The sequence below is a fragment of the Rhinopithecus bieti genome, unplaced genomic scaffold (genome assembly GCF_001698545.2).
Source record: "Rhinopithecus bieti isolate Rb0 unplaced genomic scaffold, ASM169854v2 scaffold_4709, whole genome shotgun sequence".
Taxonomy (NCBI): domain Eukaryota; kingdom Metazoa; phylum Chordata; class Mammalia; order Primates; family Cercopithecidae; genus Rhinopithecus; species Rhinopithecus bieti.
This window is the reverse complement of record NW_016805139.1, coordinates 3,847,062-3,874,377: the sequence shown is the minus strand read 5'-3', so window position 1 is coordinate 3,874,377 and position 27,316 is coordinate 3,847,062. Positions and strand designations below refer to the sequence as shown.

Genomic DNA, 27,316 nt, shown 5'->3' with positions numbered 1-27,316 from the left:
CTGAACTACAGCAGGCACCTTGCAACCAGGAAGAGAACCAGCCTGAAGACAAAACTGATATTGTGAAGATGGCAGGGTGGAGAGCGATGGAAAGACTCCAGGACCGTGATGACACCACTGAGTCACTAAGTCAGCCAGCCCTAAAACCTGCTGTATATCTGGACTTCCTGTTATGGGAATGTGGCTTCTTGCTCAACACTTTTCCTCTTCCTAAGCTCACAGGAAGACTCCATATTTCAGCATCCTTTGCAGTTAGGATGGGGTCATATGACTAATGACTGATTTATGGGCACTGGAGCATGGACAAAATTCATATAAGTCAATTTCCAGCCTGTTTCCTTAAAAACAATCTGTGTGATCCACCAGTCCTCTTCCCTTGCAGGAGTGACTTTACAAGTCATGTGTTGCTTATAAAGTGACATATCTGAGTCACTAACTACCTAGGAGAGTCACCAACCCCTGACAAACTTTGTGAGACCAAGCAATAAGCTTTTACTGTATCAACCTCTCAGAAGTCAGGGTTTGCCTCTGCAGCAGCCAATATTTAGTTATTCTGCTAATATAGTGAGATAATATATGTGCTTAGTGTTGAAGCCAGTTTGAGTTGGGGTTTTTGTCACCTGTAGCCAAAACCTTCCTATTTGGCACACTTTCCATTCTGTTGGACCAGAAGTTTCAACAATATACAAGATTCTTCATATTAATGCCCAAAGCTTGCTGACAATAGCTCCCTGGCATGCAGCTATTCTGGGCTATTGGTTTGGTGCAAGGCCATAAAAGCTTTAACTACAGTATCAGGGAGAAGTGCAGCATGATTTTATGTAAATAAAACTAAGGCATCTAACAAAAATGAGTGCCTAAATGAAAGAGAGTCAGGGACACCAAGGACATTGTCTCCAGGGAGTTAGTGCTAGGAGCCATAACTAATCTCTGTGTAAGATTCACATTTACTAGGACCTGACTCAAAAGAAAGTGGAAGCTTTCCATCTTCGCCATCTTTGACTCAATAGGCTCTTTGAATAGGAGGAGTGAAGTTTAATTTTTCCACCCATTAATAAAGCACTAAAGTGCTATGGTGTTGAATACAGAGAAGTACCTTGTACCAAATTCTAACTTCTAAAATAAATACAGCATTTATGAGAATTTGAATTTGAAAAAAATTGTTTCACAGTTAGAAGCAGTAGACTAGAGGTATACACAGCAATATAAATAAACCTTAAAAACATGGTACAACATGAAAAAATTTTTAATCTATAATGCCATTTATGTACATTTAAAATGTTGAATATAAAGCACACTACATTTCACGAGGATACATACAAATATAATAATGCATGGCAGAGACATTAGAATAGATGACTGAGGATAAGGATAAAGGGAAATAAACACAACAAGAGGGGCAACTTGCATAGAATTATGTTAACAGGCTGGAATGGGATGCAGGATAAACTCTTATTTCTACACTTGAAGTCTAAGAGAAAAAAAAATTCTCAGGTTCTCCTGGTGGAAAACATACTCAGAATATGTGACAGCTGGATAAAAGTAAAACAGGGAGGGAACTCTCAAAGATCATAGAAGTAATTAAACACTCCCAGAAAATATTTTAAAAGGTGGACATTTTCCAAATTTGAAAAAACTTTCTAGAACAATAAGTAGTCATGGACTCTTTGTAGCTTCAGAAAAAGATTAATATTTTACACAGTTAACATGACCAACCATTACTTAGGCCAAAAGAAAAGATGTAGGTGGATCTTCAAAGAAAATCTAATTCAGAAAGCCCAAACACACACTCACTCACTCACTCTCTCACACACACACACACACACACACACACACACACACACACACGCACGCTAGGGCTATTTGGTATAAGATCGCAGCAGTGCTTATGTAAACGAGGTTTTGTTTATAGATTACTACCTCCTTAATTGGGAAAAGAGTATCAGGAAAACAAAAGGAATAAAGAAACAAGAACAAACGATATGCTATTGACAACAGACACTTTTTAAGTATAAGAACATAGATGGGAAAAAGAAAGAATATGTAAACAAGAGGTGTATGAAAGCTACTGTGACTTTATTAATATCAAAGTAGTTTTCAAGACAGTGATTACCAGAGGTAATAAGGGGCTTTTAAAAATATATTCCCTGAGTGTTTAAGATATTGCTTTTTGGAGTTAGACCCTCTAATATTTTTAACAGCTTTGTAACTCTGGATATATTACTTACCCTCTTTGATCCTCAGTTTCCTGATAAAAGTGGGAATTGACACCTATATCAGAAGGTAACTGGGATGTACAAATAAGATGATATATGTAAAGTGCTTAGTACACTGTTTGGCATCAGATAATACAGAATAAATGATTTGTATTTATGCTGATATCTTTTCTGATCCACTGCCCAACTTTCTCCATCCTGCTTTGAGTCCAAGTTGCATGATATAATTAGAACAACAGAGGTTAAACAAAATCTGAATTCAGATCTTTGTTGTTTTGTTTGCTAGCTGGCTTTGGCACATGTGTGACTTTAAGCACCATGAGCCTTAGTTTCCTCTTCCTCTTTTTTTTTTTTTTTTTTTTTTTTTTTGTTTTTTGAGACGGAGTCTTGCTCTGTCGCCCAGGCTGGAGTGCAGTGGCGCGATCTCGGCTCACTGCAAGCTCTACCGCCCAAGTTCACGCCAGTCTCCTGCCTCAGCCTCCTGAGTAGCTGGGAATACAGGAGCCCGCCACCTCGCCTGGCTAATTTTTTTGTATTTTTAGTAGAAATGGGGTTTCACCGTGTTAGCCAGGATGGTCTCAATCTCCTGACCTCGTGATCCGTCCGCCTCGGTCTCCCAAAGTGCCGGGATTACAGGCGTGAGCCACCGTGCCCGGCCCCTCTTCTTTTTTTAAGACTTTATTTTTACGTTCAGGGGTACATGTGCAGGCTTGTTATCAATAAATTGCATGTTGTGGGGGTTTGGTGTACAGATTTTCGTCACCCAGGTAATAAGCATATTACGTTGCTTTTTCGATCCTCATCCTCATCCCACTCTCCACCCTTAAATAGGCCCAGTGTCTATTATTCCCTTCTTTGTGTCCATATGTTCTCAATGTTTAGCTTCCACTTATAAGTTAGAATATGCGGCATTTGGTTTTCTGTTCCTGCATTAGTTAGCTTAGAGTATGGACCTCCAGCACTATCCATGTTGCTGCAAAGGACATGATCTCATTCTTTTTTTTATGGCTACGTAGTATTACATGGTACATATGTACCACATTTTCTTTATCCAATCTATCAGTGATGGAAATTTAAGTTGATTCCATGTCTTTCCTACTGCGAATAGTGCTGGGATGAACGTATGTGTGCATGTGTCTTTATGGTAGAATGATTTCTATTCCTTTGGGCATATAACCAATAATGGGATGACTGGGTAAAATGGTAGTTCTGTTTTAAGTACTTGGAGAAATTGTCACCCTGTTTTCCACAGTGGCTGAACTAATTTACATTTCCACCAGCGGCATATAGGCACTCCCTTTTCTCCACAACCTCGTCAGCGTCTGTTATTTTATGACTTTTTAATAATACCCATTCTGACTGGTGTGAGATGGTATCTCACTGTGGTTTTAATTTGTATTTCTCTAATGATTAGTGATGTTGGGCATTTTTTCATATGCTTGTTGGCCACATGTATGTAATCTTTTGAAAAGTGTTCATTTACCTACTTTAAAAATTTTTTTTTTCTTGTAAAATTGTTTAAGTTCCTTATAGATTCTGGATATTAGACCTTTGTCAGATGTATTCTTTACAAATACTTTCTCCCATTCTGTAGGTTGTCTGTTTACTCTCTTGATAGTTTCCTCTTGTTGTGCAGAAGATCTTTAGTTAGGTCCCATTTGTCATTTTTGTTTTTGTTGCAATTGCTTTTGGCATCTTCATCATGAAATCTTTGCCAGGAACTATGTCCAGAATGGTATTTCCTAGGTTTTCCTCTAGGGTTTTATAGTTTTTACAGTTAAGTCTTTAATACATCTTGAGTTGATTTTATATATGGTGATAGGAAGGGGTCTAGTTTTAATCTTCTGCATATGGGTAGCGATCTATCCCAGAATCACTTATTGAATAGGAGGTCCTTTCCCCATTGTTTATGTTTGTCAATTTTGTCAAAGATCAGATGGTTCTAAGTATGCAGCTTTATTTCTGGGCTCTCTATTCCATTGGTTTACGTGTCCGTTTTGCACAAGTAACAAGTTGTTTTGTTACTGTAGGCTTGTAGTATAGTTTGAATTTTAGTAATATGATGCCTCCAGTTTTGTTCTTTTGCTCAGGATTGATTTGGCTATTCAGGCTCCTTTTGGTTCCACCCGAATTTTAGAATAGTTTTTTCTAATTCTGTGAAAAATATCACTGGTAGTTTGAAAGGAATAGCACTGAATCTGTAAATTGCTTTGGGCAGTATGACCACTTTAACAACATTGATTCTTCCTATCCGTGAGCATGGAATGAATATTTTCTCATTTGTTTGTGTTGTCCGATTTCTTTCAGCACTGTTTTGTAATTCTCAATATAGAAATATTTTACCTCCCTGGTTAGCTGTATGCTTAGGTATTTTATTTTTTGTGTGGCTCTTATGAATGGGATTGTGTTCTTGATTGGCTTTCAGCTTGGATGTTGTTGGTATAAAGGAATGTGACTGATTTTTGCACAGTGATTTTTGTACTGCAACTTTGCTGAAGTTGTTTGTCAGATCTAGGAGTTTGGGGCAGACACTATGGAATTTTCTAGGTATAAAATCATATTGTCTGACTTCCTCTCTTCCTATTTGGATGCCTTTTCTTTTTTTCTCTGGCTTGACTGCTCTGTCTAGGACTTCTAGTAGTATATTGAATATGAGTGATGATAGTGGTCATCCCTGTCTTATTCCACAAGGGGAATGCTTCCAGCTTTTGCCCTTTCAGTATGATGCTGGCTATGAGTTTTTCACAGATGGCTCTTATTATTTTGAGGTACGTTCCTTTGATGCCTAGTTTGTTGAGGGTTTCCAACATGAAGGGGTATTGTATTTCGCATTCAGTAGATGCATCTGCATCTATTGAGATTATCATTTGGTTTTTCTTTTTAGTTCTGTTTACGTGATGAATCACATTTATTGATTTGTATATGGTGAACCAATCTCACATGCCAAATATAAAGCCTGCTTGGATCATGGTGGATTGGTTTTTTGATGTGCTGCAGAATTCAGTTTGCTACTATTTTGTTGAGAATTTTTGCATCTATGTTTGTCAAGGACATTGACTTGAGGCTTTCTTTTTTGTTGTTGTCTCTTCCAGTTTTCAGTATCAGGATGATGCTGGCCTTATAGAATGAGTTAGGGAGGAGTCCCTCCTCCTTAATTTTTTATGCTATCAGCTGGAATGATATCAGTAGGAATGATATCAGCTCTTCTTTATACATGTGGCAGAATTTGGCTGTGGATCCATCTGGTCCAGGGCTTTTTTGATTGGTAGGCTTTTTATTACTGATTCAATTTTGGAACTTGTTATTGGTCTGTTCAGGGTTTCAATTTCTTCCTTGTTCAATCTTGGGAGGTTGTGTATTTCCAAGAATTTATCTGTTTCTTGTAGGTTTTTTGTCTGCATAAAGGAGTTTGTAATAGTCTTTTAGGGTTTTTTGTATTTCTGTTGGGTTGATGGTAATGTGCTCTTTGTCATTTTTGTTTAAGTTTATTTGGATCTGCTCTCTTTTTTGATTAGTATAACCAGTGGTCTATCCATCTTATTTATTGTTTCAAAGAACCAGCTTCTGGTTTTACCGATCTTTTATATCATTTTCCTATCTCAATTTCATTCAGTTCAGTTCTTGTTTTGGTTCCTTCTTTTCTTCTGCTAGTTTTGCAGTTGGTTTGTTCTTGTTTTTCTAGTTCCTCTAGGTGCAATGTTAGGCTGTTAATTTGAGATCTTTCTAACTTTTTTATAGGGGTGTTTAGTGCTATAAACTTCCCTCTTAATACTGCTTTAGCTGTGTCTCAGAGATTTTGGTATATTTTATCTTCATTTTAGCTGTGTCCCAGCGATTTTTGCATATTTTATCTTTATTTTCCATAGTTTCAAAAAATGCCTTGATTTCTGCCTTAATTTCATTGTTTACCTGAAAGTCACTCAGGTGCAGGTTGTTTGATTTGCATGTAACTGTGTGTTTTGAGCGATCTTCTTGGGGTTGATATCTATTTTTGTTGTGCTGTGGTCCAACAGTGTGGTTAGTGTGATTCTGGTGTTTTTTAATTTGCTAAGAATTGACTTACGGCCAATTGTATGGTTGACTTTAGAGTATGTGCCATGTAGCAATGAGAAAAATGTATACTCTGTTGTTTTGGGGTACACAGTTCTGTAGATGTCTGTTGGGTACATTTAGTAAAATATTGAGTTCAGGTCCCAAATATCTCTGTTAGTGTTCTGCCTTGATGATTGAATACTATTAGTGGGGTACTGAAGTCTCCCAGTATTACTGTGTGGTTATCCACGTCTCTTTGTAGGTCTCTAAGAACTTGTTCTATGAATCTGCAAGCTCCTGTGTTGGGTACACATATTTAGGATATTTAAGTCTTCTTGTTGAATTGAACCCTTTATGATTATGTCATGCCCTTGTCTTTTTTGATCATTGTTGCCCTAAAGTCTGCTTTGTCTAAAATTAGAATAGTAACTGCTGTTTTCCCATTTAGTTGGGTAGGCTTTTCTCTATCCCTTTATTTTGAGCCTATGGGTATCTCTGCATATGAGATGGGTCTCTTGAAGACAGCATAGAATTGTGACTTATTTCTTCTTCTTCTTTGTTTAAATTATACTTTAAGTTCTAGGGTACATGTGCACAACATGCAGGTTTGTTACATAGGTATACATGTGCTATGTTGGTTTGCTGCACCCATCAACTCATCATTTAAATTAGGTATTTAAATTAGCTAACACTATCCCTCCCCCAGACCCCCACCCTCTGACAGAACCCGGTGTGTGATGTTCCCTTCCCTATGTCCATGTATTCCCAGAGTTCAACTCCCACTTATAAGTGAGAACATGCAGTGTTTGGTTTCCTGTCCTTGTGATAATTTGCTGAGAATGATGGTTTCCAGCTTCATCCATGTCCTTGCAAAAGACATGAACTCATCATTTTCTATGGCTGCACAGGATTCCACGGTATATATTAGCCACATTTTCTTCGTCCAGTATATCATTGATGGACATTTGGGTTGGTTCCAAGTCTTTGCTATTGTGAATAGTGCCGCAATAAACATACGTGCGCATGTGCCTTTATAGCAGCATGATTTATAATCCTTTGGGTATATACCCAGTAATGGGATGGCTGGGTCAAATGGTATTTCTAGTTCTAGATCCTTGATGAATCGCCACACTGTCTTCCACAATGGTTGGACTAATTTACACTCCCACCAACAGTGTAAAAGCATTCCTATTTTTCCACATCCTCTCCAGGATCTGTTGTATCCTGGCTTTTTAATGATCGCCATTCTAACTGGCATTACATGGTATCTCACAGTGGTTTGATTTGCATTTCTCTAATGACCAGTGATGATGAGCATTTTTTTCGTATGTCTGTTGGCTGCATAACTGTCTTCTTTTGAGAAGCGTCTGTTCATATCCTTTGCCCACTTTTTGATGGAGTTTTTTTTTTTTTCCCCTTGTAAATTTGTTTAAGTTCTTTGTAGATTCTGAATATTAGCCCTTGGTCAGATGGATAGATTGAAAAATTTTTCTCCCATTCTGTAGGTTGTGTGTTTACTCTGATGGTAGTTTCTTTTGCTGTGCAGAAGCTATTTAGTGTAATTAGATGCCATTTGTCAATTTTGGCTTTTGTTGCCATTGCTTTTGGTGTTTTAGTCATAAAGTCATTGCCCATGCCTATGTACTGAAGGGTATTGCCTAGGTTTTCTTGTAGGGTTTTTATGGTTTTTGGCCTTACATTTAAGTCTTTTATCCATCCTGAGTTAATTTTCATATAAAGTGTAAGGAAGGGATCCATTACTGGGTATATACCCAAAGGATTATAAATCATGCTACTATAAAGACACATGAACACGTATGTTTATTGCAGCACTATTCACAATAGCAAAGACTTGGAACCAACCCAAATGTTCATCAATGAGAGACTGGATTAAGAACATGTGGCACATATACACCATGGAATACTATGCAGCCATAAAAAGGATGAGTTCATGTCCTTTGTAGGGACATGGATGAAGCTGGAAACCATCATCCTCAGCAAACTATCACAAGGACAGAAAACCAAACACCACATAGGTGGGAACTGAACAATGAGAACTCTTGGACACAGGGTGGGGAACATCATACACTGGGGCCTGTTGTGGACTGGGGGGATGGGGGAGGGATAGCATTAGAAGGAATACCTGATGTAAATGATGAGTTAATGGGTGCAGCACACCAACATGGCACATGTATACCTATGTAACAAACCTGCACATTGTGCACATGTACCCTAGAATTTAAAGTAAAATAATAATAACAAAAAAAGAAAAAACCCTAACATCCAAATTTTGGAGGAGGTTTATTTGTGTAATAATAAAACTCCAGTCTCCCATTTAGCCAGCTGTACGTGTGTAAAGCTCTTTCTCTATTGCAATTCCCATCTTGATAAACCAGCTATATCTGGGCAGCAGGTAAGAAGAACCCATTGGGTGGTTATGCTCACACATATGGTAAATGATTTTTGATGAGATCAGTGACTTCCACTAGATCATTCAGTGGAAGAAAGAAGAGTCTTTTTGATAAATGCAGCTGGGAAAAAACTGGGTATTCTCATGCAAAAGGATGAAGTTGAACCCTTACCTGACACCATGTACAAAAAGAGCCAAAACTACACACTATTAGAAGAAAACATAGGGGAAAGGCTTCATGACATTGAATTTGGCACGATTTCTTAGATATATAACACCAAAAGCACAAAATAGAAAATTATATTTCATCAAAAATAAAAACTATTGTGCAAAGAACACTATCAACAAAATAAAAAGGCTATCCTCATTTGCAAATCACATATCTGATACATGACTAATATCCAAAATATCTAAAGAATTCCTAAAAACAACACAACCCAATTCAAAAATGGGCAGAATGAGCTTGAACAGGTATTTCTCCAAAGAAGAGAGACAAATGGCCAAAAAGCACATGAAAAGATGCACATCACTAATTATAGGAGAGATGCAAATCAAAATCACAAAGACATATCACTTCACACCTTTCATAATGATATTTCACTTTACTTCATATTTGTCTCGCATGGCTATTACCCAAAAAACAGAAAATAACAAGTGGTGGGTAAGGTGTGGAGAAATTGTTACCCTTGTGGTCTGGTGATAGAAATGTAAAATGGTGTAACTGCTATGGAAAACAGTAGGGTGGCTTTTCAAAAAACTAACGTGGAAGTACCACTGTGATCTAGCAATTCTACTTCTGTGTATATACCCAAAAGAATGGAAACCAGGGACTCAGATTATGTGTACACTAATATTGATACCAGTATTATTCACAACAGGTAAAATATGAAAGCAATACAAGTGCCCATCAAGAGATGAATGGATAAGCAAAATGTGGAATATACATATAATAGAATGTTATTCAGCCCCAAAAAGGAATTAAATTCTGATACATGCTACTATGTGGATGAACCTTAAGGACATTAAGTGAAATAAACCAGACACAAAAGTATAAATATGGTATGATTCCACTTACATGAGGTACCTAGTCTGATTCATGGAAACAGAAAGGAGAGCAGAGGTTATCAGGTTAAATGAATAATGGTGAATATGTATTTTACCACACTGAAGGCTATCAGGATAAATGTAAAATGGCAAATGTATATTTTACTATGATTAAAAAAAACCAGGAATACTCAAATTTTGTTTCTCCCCACTGCTTTTCTTCATGTTTAGAGGAAAGAAGCATAACAAAAAACAGAGTAGACATGAACTTTTTTCTTTTTCTTTTTTGAGACAGGGTCTCACTCTATCATCCAGGCTGGAGTATAGTGGTGCAATCATAGACCACCACAACCTCAAACTCCAGGGCTCAAACAATCTTCCCACCTCAGCCTCTCAGGTAGCTGGGGGTACAGGCACATGCCACCACACCCAACTATTAAAAATTTTTTTTGTAGAGGTGGGGTCTCATGATGTTACCCAAGCTGGTCTCAAACTCCTGGGCTCAAGCCATCCTCTTGTCTGAGCCTCCCAAAGTGCTGGGATTATAAGTGTGAGCCACCATGCCTAACTGGCATGTACTTTTAAATGCCACTAGATTTACAAGAGCCAATCAAATGAACACATATATTTTAAACTATAGGACAATCAACCAATTTTCAGAGGAACAATAGGGATTGCTGTAAAACAGAAACTGCAAGCATTGTCAACCCAACCTCTTAACCTTTTTGTGTTTTAAATCCTAAAACAAAGGGTTAAAGCAAGACCAGAAAACATAAAAACCCCAAAACCAGTCTTATCAGCATACACAGCAGGAAGCAAAGGTAGAAGCAGATAGTTAAACTCATTAAAGAAAGAAGAAGATTAAAAGAAATTTTCATTAATGGAAAATGAAAATAATTAACAGCGCATGAGCCCCAAACACTCTGGCGACTGTCATCAGAACTTCTCTGCAGAGCAAGGCTGCAGCTCCTCTGATAGAAAAGATTTCCCAAGAATGTCTCTCGCCAGTGTGAACAGATGCAGCTGAGGAACTTATCAAAGTTATAAAAATCTCCCCAAACTGTCACTTGACCTTTAAAAATGATACTGGCATTTTCATCTTGCAATGCCAAGTTTATTTAGACGTAAAACAACACGTCCACATATGGACCATACTTAAATCTGCATTCCCATCAGCCAACAGAGCGGCACCCAGGGCCGCTACGACTGTCAGCATGGGTCCAGCTACAGTAGCTAGGTGGCTTTGTGACATCTTGTCTTCTGGAGCCTTTCCACAGTTCCTGTTGCCCCAGACTTCTGAGAGATGTACAAATGGAGAGTGAAGTTACTCTGTTTACAGAGTTTACACTTTACACATCTGTCACCTTGTTTAATTCTCAGAACCATATGTATTATGATCAGGTCCTATGAAGAAGCTGGATATCAGGATTTTCCTCATTTGTAAAGCAGACGATGAAAATTAAACAGCCGCACATGCACACATCTGAATGCCAACGGTGGGACCTAGCACACAGTGAAACATGAAAAAAGCACTAGTCAGTTCCCTTGAGGTCATGGGAGCCTTTGGCTCAGTCAGGTCTAAAGGCCCCATCTTCCAAGTCCTTATGTCTTTCTACCAAAACAGCAGTTTTTCAGACTGGAAGTGCATGATACTGAATGTATACAACTCCCCATGGAACACGTGAATGCAGATAGCTTTAAGGCAGGGAAATTCCCAGACCCTTGGCATCCCTACATATGGCATAAGCTTTCCTAAACCTGATCTACTTGGATAGGGGCAGGTTCTCCATCCTTCTCCTTCACTCTGCCCCTCCCCATCCCCACTTCACATCACCCTTCTCCCACTTCACAAAAGACCTGACTGCTCACCCATCCTGTATTGTTATTAACTGCACTGTCCCACCTAGTAAAACCTCCAGGGCACCAAACAAAGGTAATCAGAAATATTGTTATCTTTATTAAGAAAGCCACTGTCTCTAATGAATGGGTAATAAATCCTTTGGGGCAACCAGAGGTTCCTAATTATTTGCATTCAACCAAACTGGAGGGGACCTAATATCATTAATAAATCATTAAAATAGTTTTTGCTATAAGATCACCATGTAATTTGTGGCTTAAAGCTTGAGAGTTCAAAAAACTGAGAAACACTGCTGTAAGAAAATGCTTCCCACTTTAATCACTTCTTTATGTAAAATAAAGTTGACCTAATAGGAATGAAATTGATACTAAATTCTATCTCTAGCAATCTGTAATATTCGTCAATGAATACAGAATATATAATCAACAACAAAATGCTCTGTCCATGTCACTAAGAAATCGACTTCTAATAAATGTAGCTTTTATGTTTAATAGTTAATTACCCAACCCTGTAACATTTATTATTGTTTTGATTAATTGTTTACCAATACTAATTGTAATGGTAAGTCAATCCTAAAGCTTTTCTAAGACCGAGGCTGATAACCACAGGATTTTAAAACTTTAAATTCTATCTATATTCTTTTTGTCATTGAAGATACGTGTGATAGGGAGATGACCTTGAACCTCAAAATATTATGCTAGGATAAAATTTTGAGGCGGAATGAAGATAGAAAAGAAAAGAGCAATATACAATATCCAAATGTGGCCAGGTGTGGTGGCTCATACCAGTAATGCCAGTACTTTGGGAAGATGAGGCAGAAGGACTGCTTGAAGCCAGGAGTTCGAGACCAGCCCAGGAAACAAAGGAGGACCCTGTCTCTACAAAAAAAACTTAAAAATTAGCCAGGCATGTTGGCATGTGCCTGTAGTCTCAGCTACTCAGGAGGCTGAGTCAGGAGAATTGCTTGACCCAGGGAGGTGGAGGCTGCAGTAAGCTGTGATCGCGCCACTACACTCCAGTCTGGGCAGCAGAGAGAGACCCTGTCTCACTTAAAAATATGTGTATATATATATATATATATCTTTATCCAAATGTCATTGAAAAGTATGTTTATTAAATGAATGATGGTGGGTATCAAACTGTTAACAATATTTATAGAATCTACTGGATATATTTAAGTTTCATGACAAATGCCAACATTTATAATACACTGGAGAGACTCCATCTCAAAAATGATTTTTAAAATGTACATGTCAATTAAAAAAATATCCCAGAGGGTTAATTTTACAAAATTCTTTTAGAAATTATGTGACCAGAAAATGTTGGGGACCACTGCATCAGACCCCTGGGTCTGGCCACAATTCTTGCCAGAAATTGAAATGGAGGGTGCAGGGTCTATGAAGGAACAAGGAAAGCAGCCACTGCATTCACAGGCAAGGAGGAGGCAACCACACAGGTAGGTAAAACCACAGACACACACACACACACACACACACACACACACACACACACACACACACACCCTCTCTCCTATATTTTCCTCATTCTAGCACTAAATAAGCTTTAGAATGTTTTTATTTATGAAAACTTAAGCAATGTTTGAAAAAAGAGAAATAAGCTTATGGGGCTTCCCAAAAAGCATCAGTCACTTGAAGCCCAGCGAGTGGCTCAGTGTCCCCAGGCAAGGCTGGGAGAAGGATGGACACAGAGAAGGCTGGCATCTGGGATCCTTTCCACCTCCTCCAATAGGTGCTGGACAGAAGAATACTCCTAACCTTCCCACCCCAGGAAATGACCTTCAACTATTGCTTCTAATCATGTGTTTTAAAAAAAATCTATTTCATTCCTTCCAATTAAGCTGCTCTCTCCTTTGTGACATACTACCTCTTTGATTCATTCATTTGTGCCAATGATAATCACTGTATCATATAGTAACTATGCCCTAGGTCCACACTGGGCCTGGGGTTACATGGTAATTAAAAACCACACCTAGGGCCAGGCACGGTGGCTCACACCTGTATCCCAGCACTTTGGGAGATCGAGGTGGGGTGGGTCACCTGAGGTCAGGAGTTTGAGACCAACCTGGCCAACATGTTGAAAGCTCGTCTTTACTAAAAATACAAAAATTAGCCAGGCATGGTGGCTTGCACCTGTAATCCCAGCTATTCAGGAGGCTGGAGCAGGGGAATCGCTTGAACCCAGGAGGCACAGGTTACAGTGAGCCGGGTTAGCGTCCTGCTCTGAGCTACATGTAAGTCAACTTCCTAGCTTTCAGTTAGGAGTTAGCATCAGAAGTCAGAACCCACAGAAAAATGCCCTTCACCTCCTCTCCGTCTAAAATGTCCTTTAGATGCTTTTAGTTCTCGCACATCTCACTTCCTCCCAGGACTCTTTGTAGACAAGCCCTATTTAACTCTTGTCCCTCTAATCACTCTAGTAACACCCAATGGTGTAATTAAGGGACCCAATTTATGCAGTTCCACTTGGGTACAGACTAATTTAGGAAAGTCAAGTATCTTTACCTCCTCCTCCCCTCAGGCCTCTAGAAACATAGTCCAGATGTCAGGAGCAGAGCATTTAGAGGCATTTAACAAACCAAGACAGTGCAGTTATCTGGTATACCCTCAATTAGGGCAGTCACCCATAGTGGAGAGAACAAGGCGAAAAGAACTGGTATTTATTACTTGCCTATAGTACTTAAAACAATCACTTGAGGCAGCCAACCCTTGCCAATGTAATGCAAACACTAAGTAGTGAAGCTGGATTTGAACATGGGCTGTTACGCCTATGTGAGCTCCCCACCAGCCTCCAGTCTCTCACATGTGTGAAGAGGCCAAATACTCAACTGACTCACAACCATCTTGACAAACCTCCCCCTTTTAATGGCTGTTGATGGTAATGCCTTGCTATGTAAATAAATACTCATGACATTCTCTTTCCTTCTAGCATAAAAGCTCTGAGAATCAGAGTAGGGATCACATTTACCTTCCAGTTTCTATTTAAAAGGTTCAGTATAATCTTAGACACACAATACAGACTTCAAAACTATGATTTGACTGACAATCTCTGTGCAGGACTCCTTTCTGGGATTAAACTCTGTTTATAATAAATTCCTTCAGCTTTGGAGTGTCTTATAATTCATTCATTCAAAAAATATTTAGTGAGCATTCACTACATGCCAGGCACCGCTCTGGACACTACAGATACAACACTACACAAAAGAAAATTCCTACCTTGGTATTCTAGTGGGAGAAACAACTGAAATACGTATTCAGGTATCATACTATTTAATGTGATATCAGGTACTCTAAAGGATCTACAAAAGTCTACATTACCAATTGTTTGGTACAACTAGATGGTAGATGGACAAATATTTATCTACAGTTTTCCTATCAATTTACTCCCTACCTTATCCAAGGTCTAACTGAAAAGTTAAAGGCCAAAATTTGCCTAATGGGCATTCTGAAAACCAGATGCAAAAAAATAAAAAGGAAAGCATGCTCCTTACACTGCTATGTATACTTTCAAATTCACAAGTTTACAGAAAGACACGATAGTATCCAGGAAGAAGATTCTAATGGGCATGATTTAGATGCCACTTCCAAATACAGAGAACCTGCAGAGTTCTTGATAGGACAGTTTCTCTCAAAGATGAGAACCACACTTGGACATGCAGAAGATGGAAAAGTGGCTGCCTATTTCTCCACCTCATCTTCTTATCACCCAGCCTTTTGCCATCAAGAACATCCTTCAGGTCTCTGAGTATTCCATGTATTCCATTTTCTCAGGTTCACAAATATGGCTTCCTCTCTCTGGAGGGCTCGTCCCCGTCTTATCATCCACTGTCACTTATCACCCTGTTGTCCTTTACTTCTCAGCTCAAATGTCACTTCCTCCACAATTACTCCTACAGTCAACAACTCCATTAGGGACCTCTGCTTTACACTCCCAGACACGTGCATTTCTCTCAACAGGCACTGAAGGTACCATGCATATTTAGCCCAGAGAATCAATCTGTAAGGGCTGAGATGCTCTCTGTTTCAGCGAGCTGAAATATTCCCTGCCTTAATTAAGCACAGTGCCTTGTACACAGTAGGTGCTCAATTAATATTTGTTAGTAGTAGAGAAGGCCTACTGACTCATATTAAAACATCTTCTGAATAAGGATGAAGTTTGAGCTCAGGTAGGTAGAAGGAATATTCCAGAGTAATACACTAGTACTGCTAAGATACAATTCTCTTAGATAACCGAAATCTCAGTTAACGGAGAATGGTCAGCATTTAGCACACTTAGCTTTCACTAGAGATGCAGGTACCATTTAGGAATATCTGCAGTTCAAGCTGAAGGAACAACAGTCTTAGGTTCAGCACGTAACACACATAGTGTTAGTGTTTAAAGTTCTCTTTCCACAGGTGGAGGAGACAGATTTTAAAAAGTAAACAAACTACTGCATTTTAGTTGTTTTAGGAAAAGACCCAATCTGACTTCTGGTAGAGAACATGGCTGTCCTCCTCAGCAAAGCCACTTCCAAGTTTTCTTGTTTGTTTTTTTTTAACATGCAAAAAGACTCAACCAATGATTTATTTTGTTTTTATCCAAGGAAATTCCTCATCTCAGAAGAAATCGGACAAGAAAATTAACAAAACTTCTACCAACAAGTGAGCAGTCAAATCAACCTGATAGTGCTGCCTGCAGCAGCCAATATAAGGGGTACATTGGTGAGAACCAAGGCTCCTCCAAGCACAGCTCTGCTCCCAGAAGGAGCTGCCTCAGTCACATTAGCTTCAGCGCAAATTGGCTCAGGCCCCCAGCTCCTCTCCTCCGTTTCAATAATAAACTCCTAAGCCTGCTTCACATAATTCTGTATTTTCTCCCATTCTATCCTGAAAATTATTCTTCCTTTCAGTTCTGCCTGCCCTGACATGATACTCGCCTAGGAGACAGTTGTTCAGTACACAAAGCAAATGAGGAAAAACTTAATTTTAATATCTATAGAAGTTATCAATTCTTATTCACAAGAATACATAGTTTAAAAAATAAAAGACTACAGTTTATATACTAACCTGGCAGTTTTTATCTAGCTTATAAAAATCTAAATATCAAATGGTCTATAAATTAGAGATAGTGAGAGATGAGATAAAATTTTCACAAGACCAAATATTATCAGGGGAAAAAAGGTAGGGGCAGGAATTGGGGAAATGTTTGGTCAAAGGATACAAATTTTCAGTAAGGAAGAATAAATTTAGAAGATCAACTGCACCACAAATTGGTGACTATAGTTATTAACAATATATTGTACACCTGCAAATTGCTGAGATTTTAAATGTTTTCACCACACACACAAAAATGATAAATTTGTAAGGTAATGAATATATTAATTAGCTTTAGTAATTCCACAATGTATACCTATATCAAAACATTATAGTCTACACAACAAATGTATTAACATATAAATTTTTCAATTTAAAACATTAACAACAAAAAGGAAAAAAGTAACCAAAGATCAAAAGAGAAAGCTAAAAGTTGACATAACCAAGAAGACAGACCTGAATTCAAGGATGACAGAAGACAGTAATATCACAAGGCTCCTGCTAATCAGGTGCTTTACTTATTATAATAATGACATATTTTCATGTGACTGTGTGTGTTAAATGACATGAGTTCAGGACAGTCAACAATGCAGGTGCCAGAACCAGGGCACTTGGTTTCAAAAGCATGTCTCTGCCACGTAACAGCTACATGACATTTTCAAGTTACTTCCTAATGCTTCTGTTCAAAGTGGGGATACTGCTTATATAGCTCAGAGGTAAACAACTATATTACAGTCAGGTTGCATTTGTTTAAGTCCTCTGTACTCACCAAGGGACTGGGTCCATAACTAAATATTAACATTAGTATTAAAAAAACAAACAGAGACAGTACTATTACCTACCTCAGGGTGTTATAAGGATTAAATAATACATGTAAAACCCCAAGGCTACTTCCTTGCCTATAGTAAATGCTCAATTTATGTCAACTATATTTTGCTTATATCCATGATATAGGGTATTAACATTTATTTAAAATTGTGTGCAAAAATTACCAGGCATGAACAACAAATTATCTTAGTTTTATTTCTGTGCTTTGGAGATCTATTCTAAACCTACCTACATACTTATCTATGTACTGGTATAACACTTTTATTTGTATTTTGGTGGGAGAATGTGAGCTCCATGCAAAACTTAAATTTCATGCTTCACAAGCACTGTGAATCAAATATATATGTGTTAACTTACACAGGCTGAATATTCCAGAGTCCAAAACATTTAAACAGACATATCTGTGCAATATTGAATTCTGTGCAAAAAAACAATGACAGCAAAAAACCTACCACTACTTGAATATCACCTGAAACAGTTAATAAATAAGACCATTGACTTTGGTTTTTCTATTTTGCTTTTGCAGCATGCCTTAAAAGCAATTACTATTCCATTACTGTTCACACAAGAGAATATTTACCAGCTTGTAATTTAGAGGCAAGCGGAGTAGAGAGCAAAAAGGGAGCCACCCACTATGGTTTCTAAGAAGCAACAACAGCCTAAGTGTTTAAAAGACACAACATTCATTGCACCAAGCAATAATCCAAACATGTTTTCATGTCTACTCACGAGACAGAATCATCAGTGAAAAGTAGGTTGAGAGAGGAAGAATGATGGAAAAAGACAATAGGAAGAGGCAGAAAGGAGAACATCTTTAGGCCCAAATTGTTATTTCTGGCCCATTAGAATATCAACATCCAAATGAAAACTGCTGGTCTCCAAAGAAAACTCTTATAAAAAATGAACCACAATTCAAATACTGTACACCCAGGGAGAGTAAAGAAAACCTAACATTTATAGCCTAAGAAAACTGGCTGTAGTTTCACATACATATTTCTATAAAATTCTCACATTTTATCAGACCTATGGCATGACTCTTAATAGCTTTCAGAGGGAGAGAAATAAAATACAAGGGGCACATTTCAGGTAAAATGGTCTTTTAATGTTCCACCCAAGAAAATCTTCTAGGTTCCTTCACTTTAAAAAGAATTACCCTACATAAAGTAAATATACCAAGGATAAAAGGTAAATCTCATGTTTCCTTTCAGGAAACATATATAGAAGTACTATTCAGGGGGAAAAGGGCCAAACATTGTAAACTCATATATCCTTCAGATTATGACTCCAATAAGCAGCAGGTAAAGAGGGAAAGCACACAAATGCTTCTGAAAAAGAGCAAGACAGAATTAAACCTCAAAACTCCTTTACCTGCCTAGTACACAAATAGCTTAATAGCAGCCAACAAAAGATTCAAACAAGGGGCTTCTTTAGTTCATTGCTTTCCAGAAACATCTTCTAGATGTAATCTCAGTCACTGACTCCTTTGACAACCCCTTAAGTGTCTGAGAGCCAGCCTGTCTTCCAGTCTTATTTCATTAAATTCAAAATTTCTAAAGTTTTTTTTTTCTCTTGCTTGGAAAGTGTTTTTTTTTTTTTTTTTTTAAGGTTTCAATTCAATTGATTTCCAGAGGTGAAACCAACTTCACCTGAAAAGCATCTATTTTAAATTTAAGAAAGCTTTGAAGGTTTTCTGGTGAAAAACAGAAACCTGATCAATAGTGTTATTGAAAACATGACTAAAAATAAAGTCACATTTATCTGTAGTTGTGGCTTTTATTAAAGCAGCTTAAATCCTTTGCAAATAAGCTTTTCCAGAGAGGTAGATTGATAGGATGCACAGGGAGGCAGGATTACCTGTGATCCATGGTGCAAAACCCCATCAATGCCACAGGAAGAAAAGGAGTAGCTGTTGAGATATTTGAAACCTGAAAAACCCTACCACCTCCTTCTCCAATGAACAGCCCCATTTCTGTGGCTAAGATTCACACTAAAACTTCATTTGCAAATGGATTTGGCTGTTAACATAAGAGTGTTCAATGCAAATTTTTTTTTTTTTTTTTTTTTTTTTGAGGCAGAGTCTCACTCTGTCGCCGGGGCTGGAGTGCAGTGGCCGGACCTCAGCTCACTGCAAGCTCCGCCTCCCGGGTTTACGCCATTCTCCTGCCTCAGCCTCCCGAGTAGCTGGGACTACAGGCGCCCGCCACCTCGCCCGGCTAGTTTTTTGTATTTTTTAGTAGAGACGGGGTTTCACCGTGTTAGCCAGGATGGTCTCGATCTCCTGACCTCGTGATCCGCCCGTCTCGGCCTCCCAAAGTGCTGGGATTACAGGCTTGAGCCACCGCGCCCGGCCAATGCAAATATTTCTTTCCTGGCGGTGCAGCTCAGTTGAAAGGAAAGGCTGAAAATTAGTTAGCTGTATGAGATGACAAAGCACCATTCCAGTTACCAGGGAGAAATAATTGAACACAGATTGCCTGTTGCGTCTTTAATTTAATTTGGAGACCTTTCATCCTTTGCTTTCCTTCATTTGCAGCCAATACTTAGGGAGCTAATTTGTACCTGGTTCATTTTCCTCCTTTTATCTTATCCACTTTAACATCAACCATGGAAATTAGAAGCACCATGAATAAAAGATGAAACCTGACTTGGGGTATTCTTTCCTTAAGTACCGTGAATTACTTAAAAACTAATTGGTGTGCATGCACAATATAAAGGGCTGAGATATATGCCTCAGCCCTATAGCATTCCTAATCAGCATCTCTGCTTTCCCCCAAGGAGCTGCAGATTTTCAATGTTTTATCTGGTCCTACCTTTTCTCCAGAGAACAATGTCTAAAGTGTAATTTACACGGAATCATTAATCTGAGAACGGGTGTATGGTAGGCTGTCTCATTAATAAACCTAAGGGTTTCCAAATTCTGGAAAATGCACAAGATTAAGAATTCATAAAATCCACTAGCCTAATGAGTTCATTAATGCTTGCCATGCACGCAAAAGGTTATAATAAAGAAAACTGGCTGGGCGCGGTGGCTCACGCCTGTAATCCCAGCACTTTGTGAGGCCGAGGTGGGCAGATCATGAGGTCAGGAGATCCAGACCATCTTGGCTAACACGTGAAACCCCGTATCTACTAAAAATACAATTAGCCGGGCGTGGTGGCAGGCGCCTGTAGTCCCAGCTACTAGGGAGGCTGAGGCAGGAGAATGGTGTGAACCTGGGAGGCAGAGCTTGCAGTGAGCCGAGATTGTGCCACTGCACTCCAGCCTGGGCAACAGAGTGAGACTCCATCTCAAAAAAAAAAAAAGGAAAACTGAATGTATTAGCATACATACATGTCAAACAAAGCCCTAATCTGTCCAAAAACATTGCTGGTGGGGGAATGGTAGAGAAAGGTACTAGTCATAAAATTACTGTCTAGGAGTGACCTCCAGGAGCTAGAAAACTTAAATTCTAAGTATGTCATGCCTATTATGCTTAAAATGACAACAAAACCAACAAACCTGTTGTATATTTTGTATATGTGGCACCTCAACATTAAAAAATGTTGCATATGCTCTTATTTTGATTTCATTACTTCCAATTGTACAAAAGTTTAGTGTTTTGAAAGTTTTGCGTGTTTTCCTTTATAATGTCCTCTCTGACAACACTATTTTTTCTCCTTACCCTCACCTCATTTTATATTTTCCCCCATATGGACTAATGAAAAACCTACTGGAATTTTCTCCCGATGCTTAATATCCCCCACCAACAAGCCCTCCTTTCAGCTTGGGAAGCATCAAAGGAAGGCTGTGTCCTGAATCATTTCACTGCCTGCATGTGCCAACTCTTCTAACACCTCACACCAAGAGGCTAGAAGCTCAGAATAAACTGAATCATTCCTCCTTCACAATCTAGCCTCCTACAATATTTATTAACAGTAACGCGCACTATTTTATTTCAATAAGACCACATATTCTCACAGACGAGGCAACTTCCAAGTTGTAGAAGAAAAAAAAAAAAAAAGACCTTGCAGTTTAAAAATTATGGTGCATTGAAATGTAGTCTTCGCTTCAGATGCAAGCCACTTTTTTTTTGGACGGCGGAGCGCTGAAGCAGGATTAAAAGACCAATTGAAAACGTCAGATGGTATCTCTAATCTTGGGTTGAGTAAGGACCATACTATACAATGCCAAGCTTACTTATTCATCTGGAGAAACTTGGAAAGAAAGTCCTCTACAGTGAAAGGATGGAAAAGAAAGGATGAAAAACAATTACTGTGCCTTTTATTCATGAGAGAGAGGATGAATAGAAATGAAGGCGGCAATTACCTTTAAGAATTTTTTTTTTAAAGCCACAAAGAAAAATTAAACTGGAAGAGTATAGAATAGCTCTGCCCTGAGGTTAAGAAAGCAAACCAGAGATGAGGATGAAAGTGTGGGGAGCAGTTAGGGTATCTGATGACCAGACACACAGATTATTTTAGGAGTTCAGTGTCCAACACACATAGTATTTTCCCAATGTCCAGTTTACTTGGGAGAAGAGGAATTGGGGCGGGGGGAGTCTCTCCGAAGCAGGACGTCAAGAAATTTCAGGTGCAGGAAGGCAACAGTCTCACAGGGCGTCAAATCAATCAAGAAGATTTTCTTTGGCTGTAATTGCGTAGAGAGAAGAAAACTGACAAAACCCATGCCACTCAGTCTCATTTGCAGGCTGCACACACACACACCGCAAGATACCAGCCTCAAGGAAGAACACCTGTTCTAACCCTGTGCCTGCTGGGGTTGTGTGTGCGCCCGCAGGGAACTCAGGGGCCATTTCAACAGCAGGGAGCCCGGTGGCACTCAGGACCTCACAGAGAGCACCAGGACGAGGCAAAAGGCCCCGCCAAATGTGTCCTGGCTAACTCGCCAAAAAGAGGCCTTATAGAAAAAGGTCGTGAAAAGGGACCAGGCAGCCCAGATGATTACCTTGGGCTGCAAAAAAGACATAACCACAGGGCAGAACAGTTTATTTTCCAGAAAGGATTTTCTTGCAAACAAAACAAAACAAAACAACACAAATGTAATCTGCAGGGTCAGAAAAGACTTTTGTGAGGTGTGGGAAAGAGAGGAAGGACCACCACAGAAGTCAGTGTTACTTCTAACAACCATTTCCGTGCCAGTGGGCTGCAATAGTGAAATTTCTCTCTAGGCTATCTCCACCTTTCTCCCTACATGGTCCTAGACTGAGAATCACACCTGTAGGCACTGAAAGGCCTCGAGTAACACCACGCCTACGCGCTCCCCACCGCCCCGCCGCCACCCCCTACGGTGCAGGTCCCTCCCTGATCTAGCCAGCGCCTGCAGGTCTAGGCTCCATCCTCAGGTCGGCAGGAGCCCGGCCCCTGGAAATCATTCCCGCGCCTTACACCTGTGCTATTCTCTTGACCCCCCTCCCCTCCCGCCCCCAGCCTCCAATCTCCACATAGAAAAGCCAGAGAAGACTCCCGCCCCTTAAGCCACAGTGATCCTCTCTCACACACCCCTTCCACACCCACGGCCAGCGTAGGCTGCGGAGTGCCAGCAAGGAGCGGCTCCACTCGGGGCCCCAAATGCGCGTATGGAGAACTGAGAACTCAAAAGTGCACCCGGAGTGCAAGGGGCGTGTGGCTGCAGCCTGGCCGGCCCGGGCGTCCCCGACCCGCGCCCTCGCCCACCCAGTGGGGCGGGCTGGCCTCTACCTCCTGGAAGAGCTCCAGACTATAGGTGTTGTCGTCGTCGGCGAAGAAGAGCACGCCGGGCTGCGCGCGCTGGTGCTGGTGCCTCTGGCGCAGCCAGGCGAGGCCCGCGTTGCGCTGCTCAGTGGCGCGCGGCAGCCCGGGCCGCTTATAGCGCCGTGGCGTGGGCACGTGCAGGTGCGTGCTGGGCAGCCCAGCCCGCGCCAGGAAGCGGCTCACCAGCTCGCTGCGCGCCGCCGCGTCCTCCACCAGGATCCAGTGCAGCTGCGCCACCTGGCGGAACGTGTTGGCCAGGCGGGTCAGCTCCGCTTTCTGCACCGGGCGGCTGTAGGTGGGCGTGATGGCATAGATGGTGGGCAGCTGCTGCTCCGGCTGAGGCTGCGGCCGAGACTGGTTGCGCTTTTGGGTCCCGTGAGCCGGGCCGCCCCTGCGGAGCGGGAGTCGGGCACCCCCGCGGCCCACCGCGTAGGGAGAGAAGTAGGGGCGCGGGGTGAGGGGAGGCGCCGGCTTGCGAGTGTCCACGTCGAGCATGATGATGACAATTAGGATCCAGGGCAGGAGGATGAAGAAGCGGGTGAACAGCACGGACTTCATGATGCACACTCCCCGGCCTCTCGGACACCCCAGAGAGGGGCGAGCCGAGGGACCCCGGTGCGCAGCTTGGACGGCGGCGGAGCCAGCACTTAGGAAGTGGTGACGGGTGCGCTGTCCATGGGGCCGAGGGCGCTGCAGAGACCTGAAGCCGCGGGGCTCACTACCTGGGCGTGGAGGAGCGGCAGGTTCGGGCAAGCTAGAGCGATAAGGGGTGCAGGAGAGCGGGCAGGGGCTGCCCCCGACTCCGGGTGAGCTGGCGGGAAACGGGACTCGGTCCAGCCGCGCGCCGCCGGTCCCAGAGTTGTGCCGAGTGCGGGGAAAGCGCTGATCCCCACCGCGCTCTTTCCGAAGAGTGGGAGCCGAGAAGCTGCACCCGGCGCACCTCGCCGCTCCAGTCCCGCGGTGCTGCGGGAACAGGGACTCCAGCGGCGGGCCCCCAGGATGCTCTCTGGGACGCCTTCGAGGGCGGGCGGCGGCGCTGGGGGCTTTCTTTCCTCACATTCCCGCCAGGGTGGCGAGGAGCGGGAGGGGACGTTGGGGGTTGTGGCCCCGGCTGTATTCGCGCGCCGCAGCGGAAGCCTGCGCTCAGTCCCTGGCTCTTGTCTTCTCAGAACCTCTCCCGGATCCAGCAGCAAGATCCCAAAGCAAGGCAAGAAAGAAAAAGCGAAGGGGCGGGGGCGCTGCAGACTCCAGCGTCCTCCCAAGTCCTCCTGTGGGAAGACAGCAGCGCTGCTACTGGCGGAGAGGGGCTGCGAGAGGGAGGCGGGGAGGGGCCCCCCGGCTCTCAGCCGGGTCTGGCGCTAACGGCCCAGCGAGCAAGCTCTGGAGGCAGCCGCTGCACCGCGGGTGGAGGAGCGGGAGGAGCGTCCCCGTGGGGCTTCACGACCTCCGGGAGAGGGTGATGCTCGTTCACCTCTCTTTAGCTTTGAAATAGCGCAAGGTCTTTGGAGATGAGCTAGGAAAATCCATTCACTTGCGGAAACTTGCCGGGCTACTCGCTTTGGTGCTGATTCCTAGGGTTCCGAGTGAAAGGAGGGGAGAAAGGGAAAGGATCCCTCCTCCTGTTCCCAGCTGCCGCGTTGATGTGCTGGCGTGTATCGAAGAGCGGCAACAAAAAGCGCTTTCACTGCAAGGCAGACATCAGTAGGAGCCCACGGAGATGCAGGGGTGCAGCACATAGGTGTTTGGCATGTGAGATAGTCCATAAGAAAGAATCAATTCGGAGGGCTACTGCCTGACTGCAGTTTGATCTTGGGGGGTTGGGGGGCGGTCCCTAAAACTCCAGCTGAGCATGTTTAACTATTTTTCTTCGGTAATTTGGAGTCAGGGTCCCTCCCAATTCTTCGCTGTCACCGGAATTATTCCGTTCAAGCCTCCCAAGGCTCCTGTCAAGAAGGCCTAGGAAGTAGAATCGCCTTCATTTTCAGGATGAGGAAGCTGAGGTTTAGGGTTTAAAATAATTTCTCTGAGGTCAGTGGCAAGTGGCATAGTGGAAATACACGTCTCCTGCGTGTATCTATAGCTGGTGGCATCCTCACTGCATGGCCTGCAGAAATCCCACCCGACACAGCCGGGCCGGGTTGGCCTTCCTAGATATAAAAATGGTGCCATTAAAATCAAACAGAGGGTACCATGTCTAATAGATACCATAGGTACCATGATAGGGGTCTGGAAGACCCCAAGTAAACACTTGGCACTTAGTTTAGACACTTTTTGTCTAAGAAGTCCAGCCGGTCTACTAGCTGAGTGCCTGACCTTCTGTAACTTACCGGAAGAAGGGCTGTGCTTCCCAGGCACGTCCCAGGGAAGTGCTTGCAAAACAGAAGGAAAGCTCCAGACTCTTCTGCCCTAGCCTGTGATAAATCATTTCTGCGCCCATCTTGTCTGGGTTGTCTGCCTTTCTCAGGCTTGTTCACAGATAAACCTCTCTCCGACTGTGCGTTCTGGTGCAACTGAGAGCTCTGGGGCGAATGGCTCTCCAGCTTTTCTGACAGCTCCTCTTCTCCCAGTCCTGAACCCCCCACCTGTTAAAAGGCATTGGCTCATCTGTGAATTTCCGTAACTTCTTCTTCAGATTCTGAAACCTGAGAGTGAAATTGCAGACTAACACCCAGCCACCCCAACAACTCACTAGAGCTCGCCTTCTGTCCCAACTTCCCTGTGCTATCCACAACTCACATTAAGCTCTGCAGATTAGTGCATTCTAAACATAGGAAACAATGAAGCCATTAGACCTCTTCCCATATTCTCGAATAGCTTAATGTGCCTCTGAATATAACACAACTTTGGAAATGTATTCTGCGCCAGCATCATGCCAGGATGGGGAAGAGGAAGGAAGTCAAGGCTTCCCTTTAAGAAAACGTTTTTCTTAGAAAGCAGTGCACCCTTCTCCCCTAGGTTACTGAAGTCTGGTTCATCCTGTTGGAAATTTTAAATTTGGTTAAAATGACCTGTGTTTGCTGGAGTAAAACTCAAGCGGTTTCTGGATTGTACTAAAAACTTCACTAACCTTGGTTAGTGGGGAACTTTTGGTTGGTCCAACTAGGCCATAAAACCTATTTCCTATTCTCCTGTTACCCAAGATGGTCTTGAACTCCTGGGCTCAAGCAGTCCTCCTGCCTTGGCCTCCCAAAGTGTTGGGATTACAGATGTGAGCCATTGTGCCTAGCCCAAACCACTTTCAAAATCAATCGAATTTACAGTTTGAAACTTTAGCTCATGCCCAGAATTCATGGGTGTCATAAAACACAACACTTAATTAGCACATGACAAACTGTCACTTCATTTTTTCTATTACCCTTAGCATCTGTATCCAGGTTTACTTCATTCAGTCACCTGTTGGGGAGCTTCATGGTTCTTGGAGTCAGGCAGACCTGGGTTTGAGTCCCATCTGGGATACTTTCTACTGTGCAACTTTAGAAAATCAGTGAACCTCCCAAGGCCTGTTTCCTCATCTGGAAAATGGGGTTAATAATACATACTCCATGGGAATCTTGCAAGGATTAAATGGTATATGTTGGGTACTTTGAAGAAGAGTTATTATTACACAGGCAGTCAATAAATGATATTTAAATACAGATAACCCTTCCTCAAAAGAACGCCTTAACACAAGAGATCTTGATGGATCATTGTTATCAAATGAATATAAAATTAAATCGAAACAGGACTGATAATGCTTCGAAATAGTACCTCTGCTTATAATGAAGATGGTTCCTAGAGTGTCTGTTAGGGTCTTCCCAAGTTGGTGTAGGGAGGGGAACAAAGAAGAAATCAATTTACCCCAAATACAAGGTATAGCGTGTCATGCAATAAGGATGACATTCCAAGTGACATTTATTTCAAATGGCTGAATATGCTATGTTGTTTTACATTAAGCCACTCAATATGTGGCCCCGAATCTCTCATGATTAAATCTGAGCAAAGATATAAGATACAAAAATTATTATTAAGGATGTCCATTTGAAGTAGAAAACCAGGGCAAAACATTTTAAGTGCAAAACTTACTTTAAAAATATGTCACAAGTCTATCAGGAGCTGGAATGGAAACAAC

At 41.5% G+C, this 27,316-nt stretch overlaps 1 protein-coding gene across 2 annotated transcripts in view; it reads right to left on the bottom strand.

The window, feature by feature from the left end:
- The window catches only part of B3GAT2 (beta-1,3-glucuronyltransferase 2), a 72,976-nt gene extending 48,552 nt beyond the window's left edge, over nucleotides 1-24,424 (bottom strand). The window contains exon 1 of one of the 2 annotated variants that reach the window (XM_017871402.1): nucleotides 23,176-24,424. In XM_017871402.1, the coding sequence (XP_017726891.1) occupies nucleotides 23,176-23,766 (591 nt within the window). In that variant the 5' untranslated portion in view covers nucleotides 23,767-24,424. The remainder of the gene's footprint in view (nucleotides 1-23,175) is intronic. The other variant, XM_017871403.1, reaches the window with a different exon arrangement.
- Nucleotides 24,425-27,316: the final 2,892 nt, after the last annotated feature.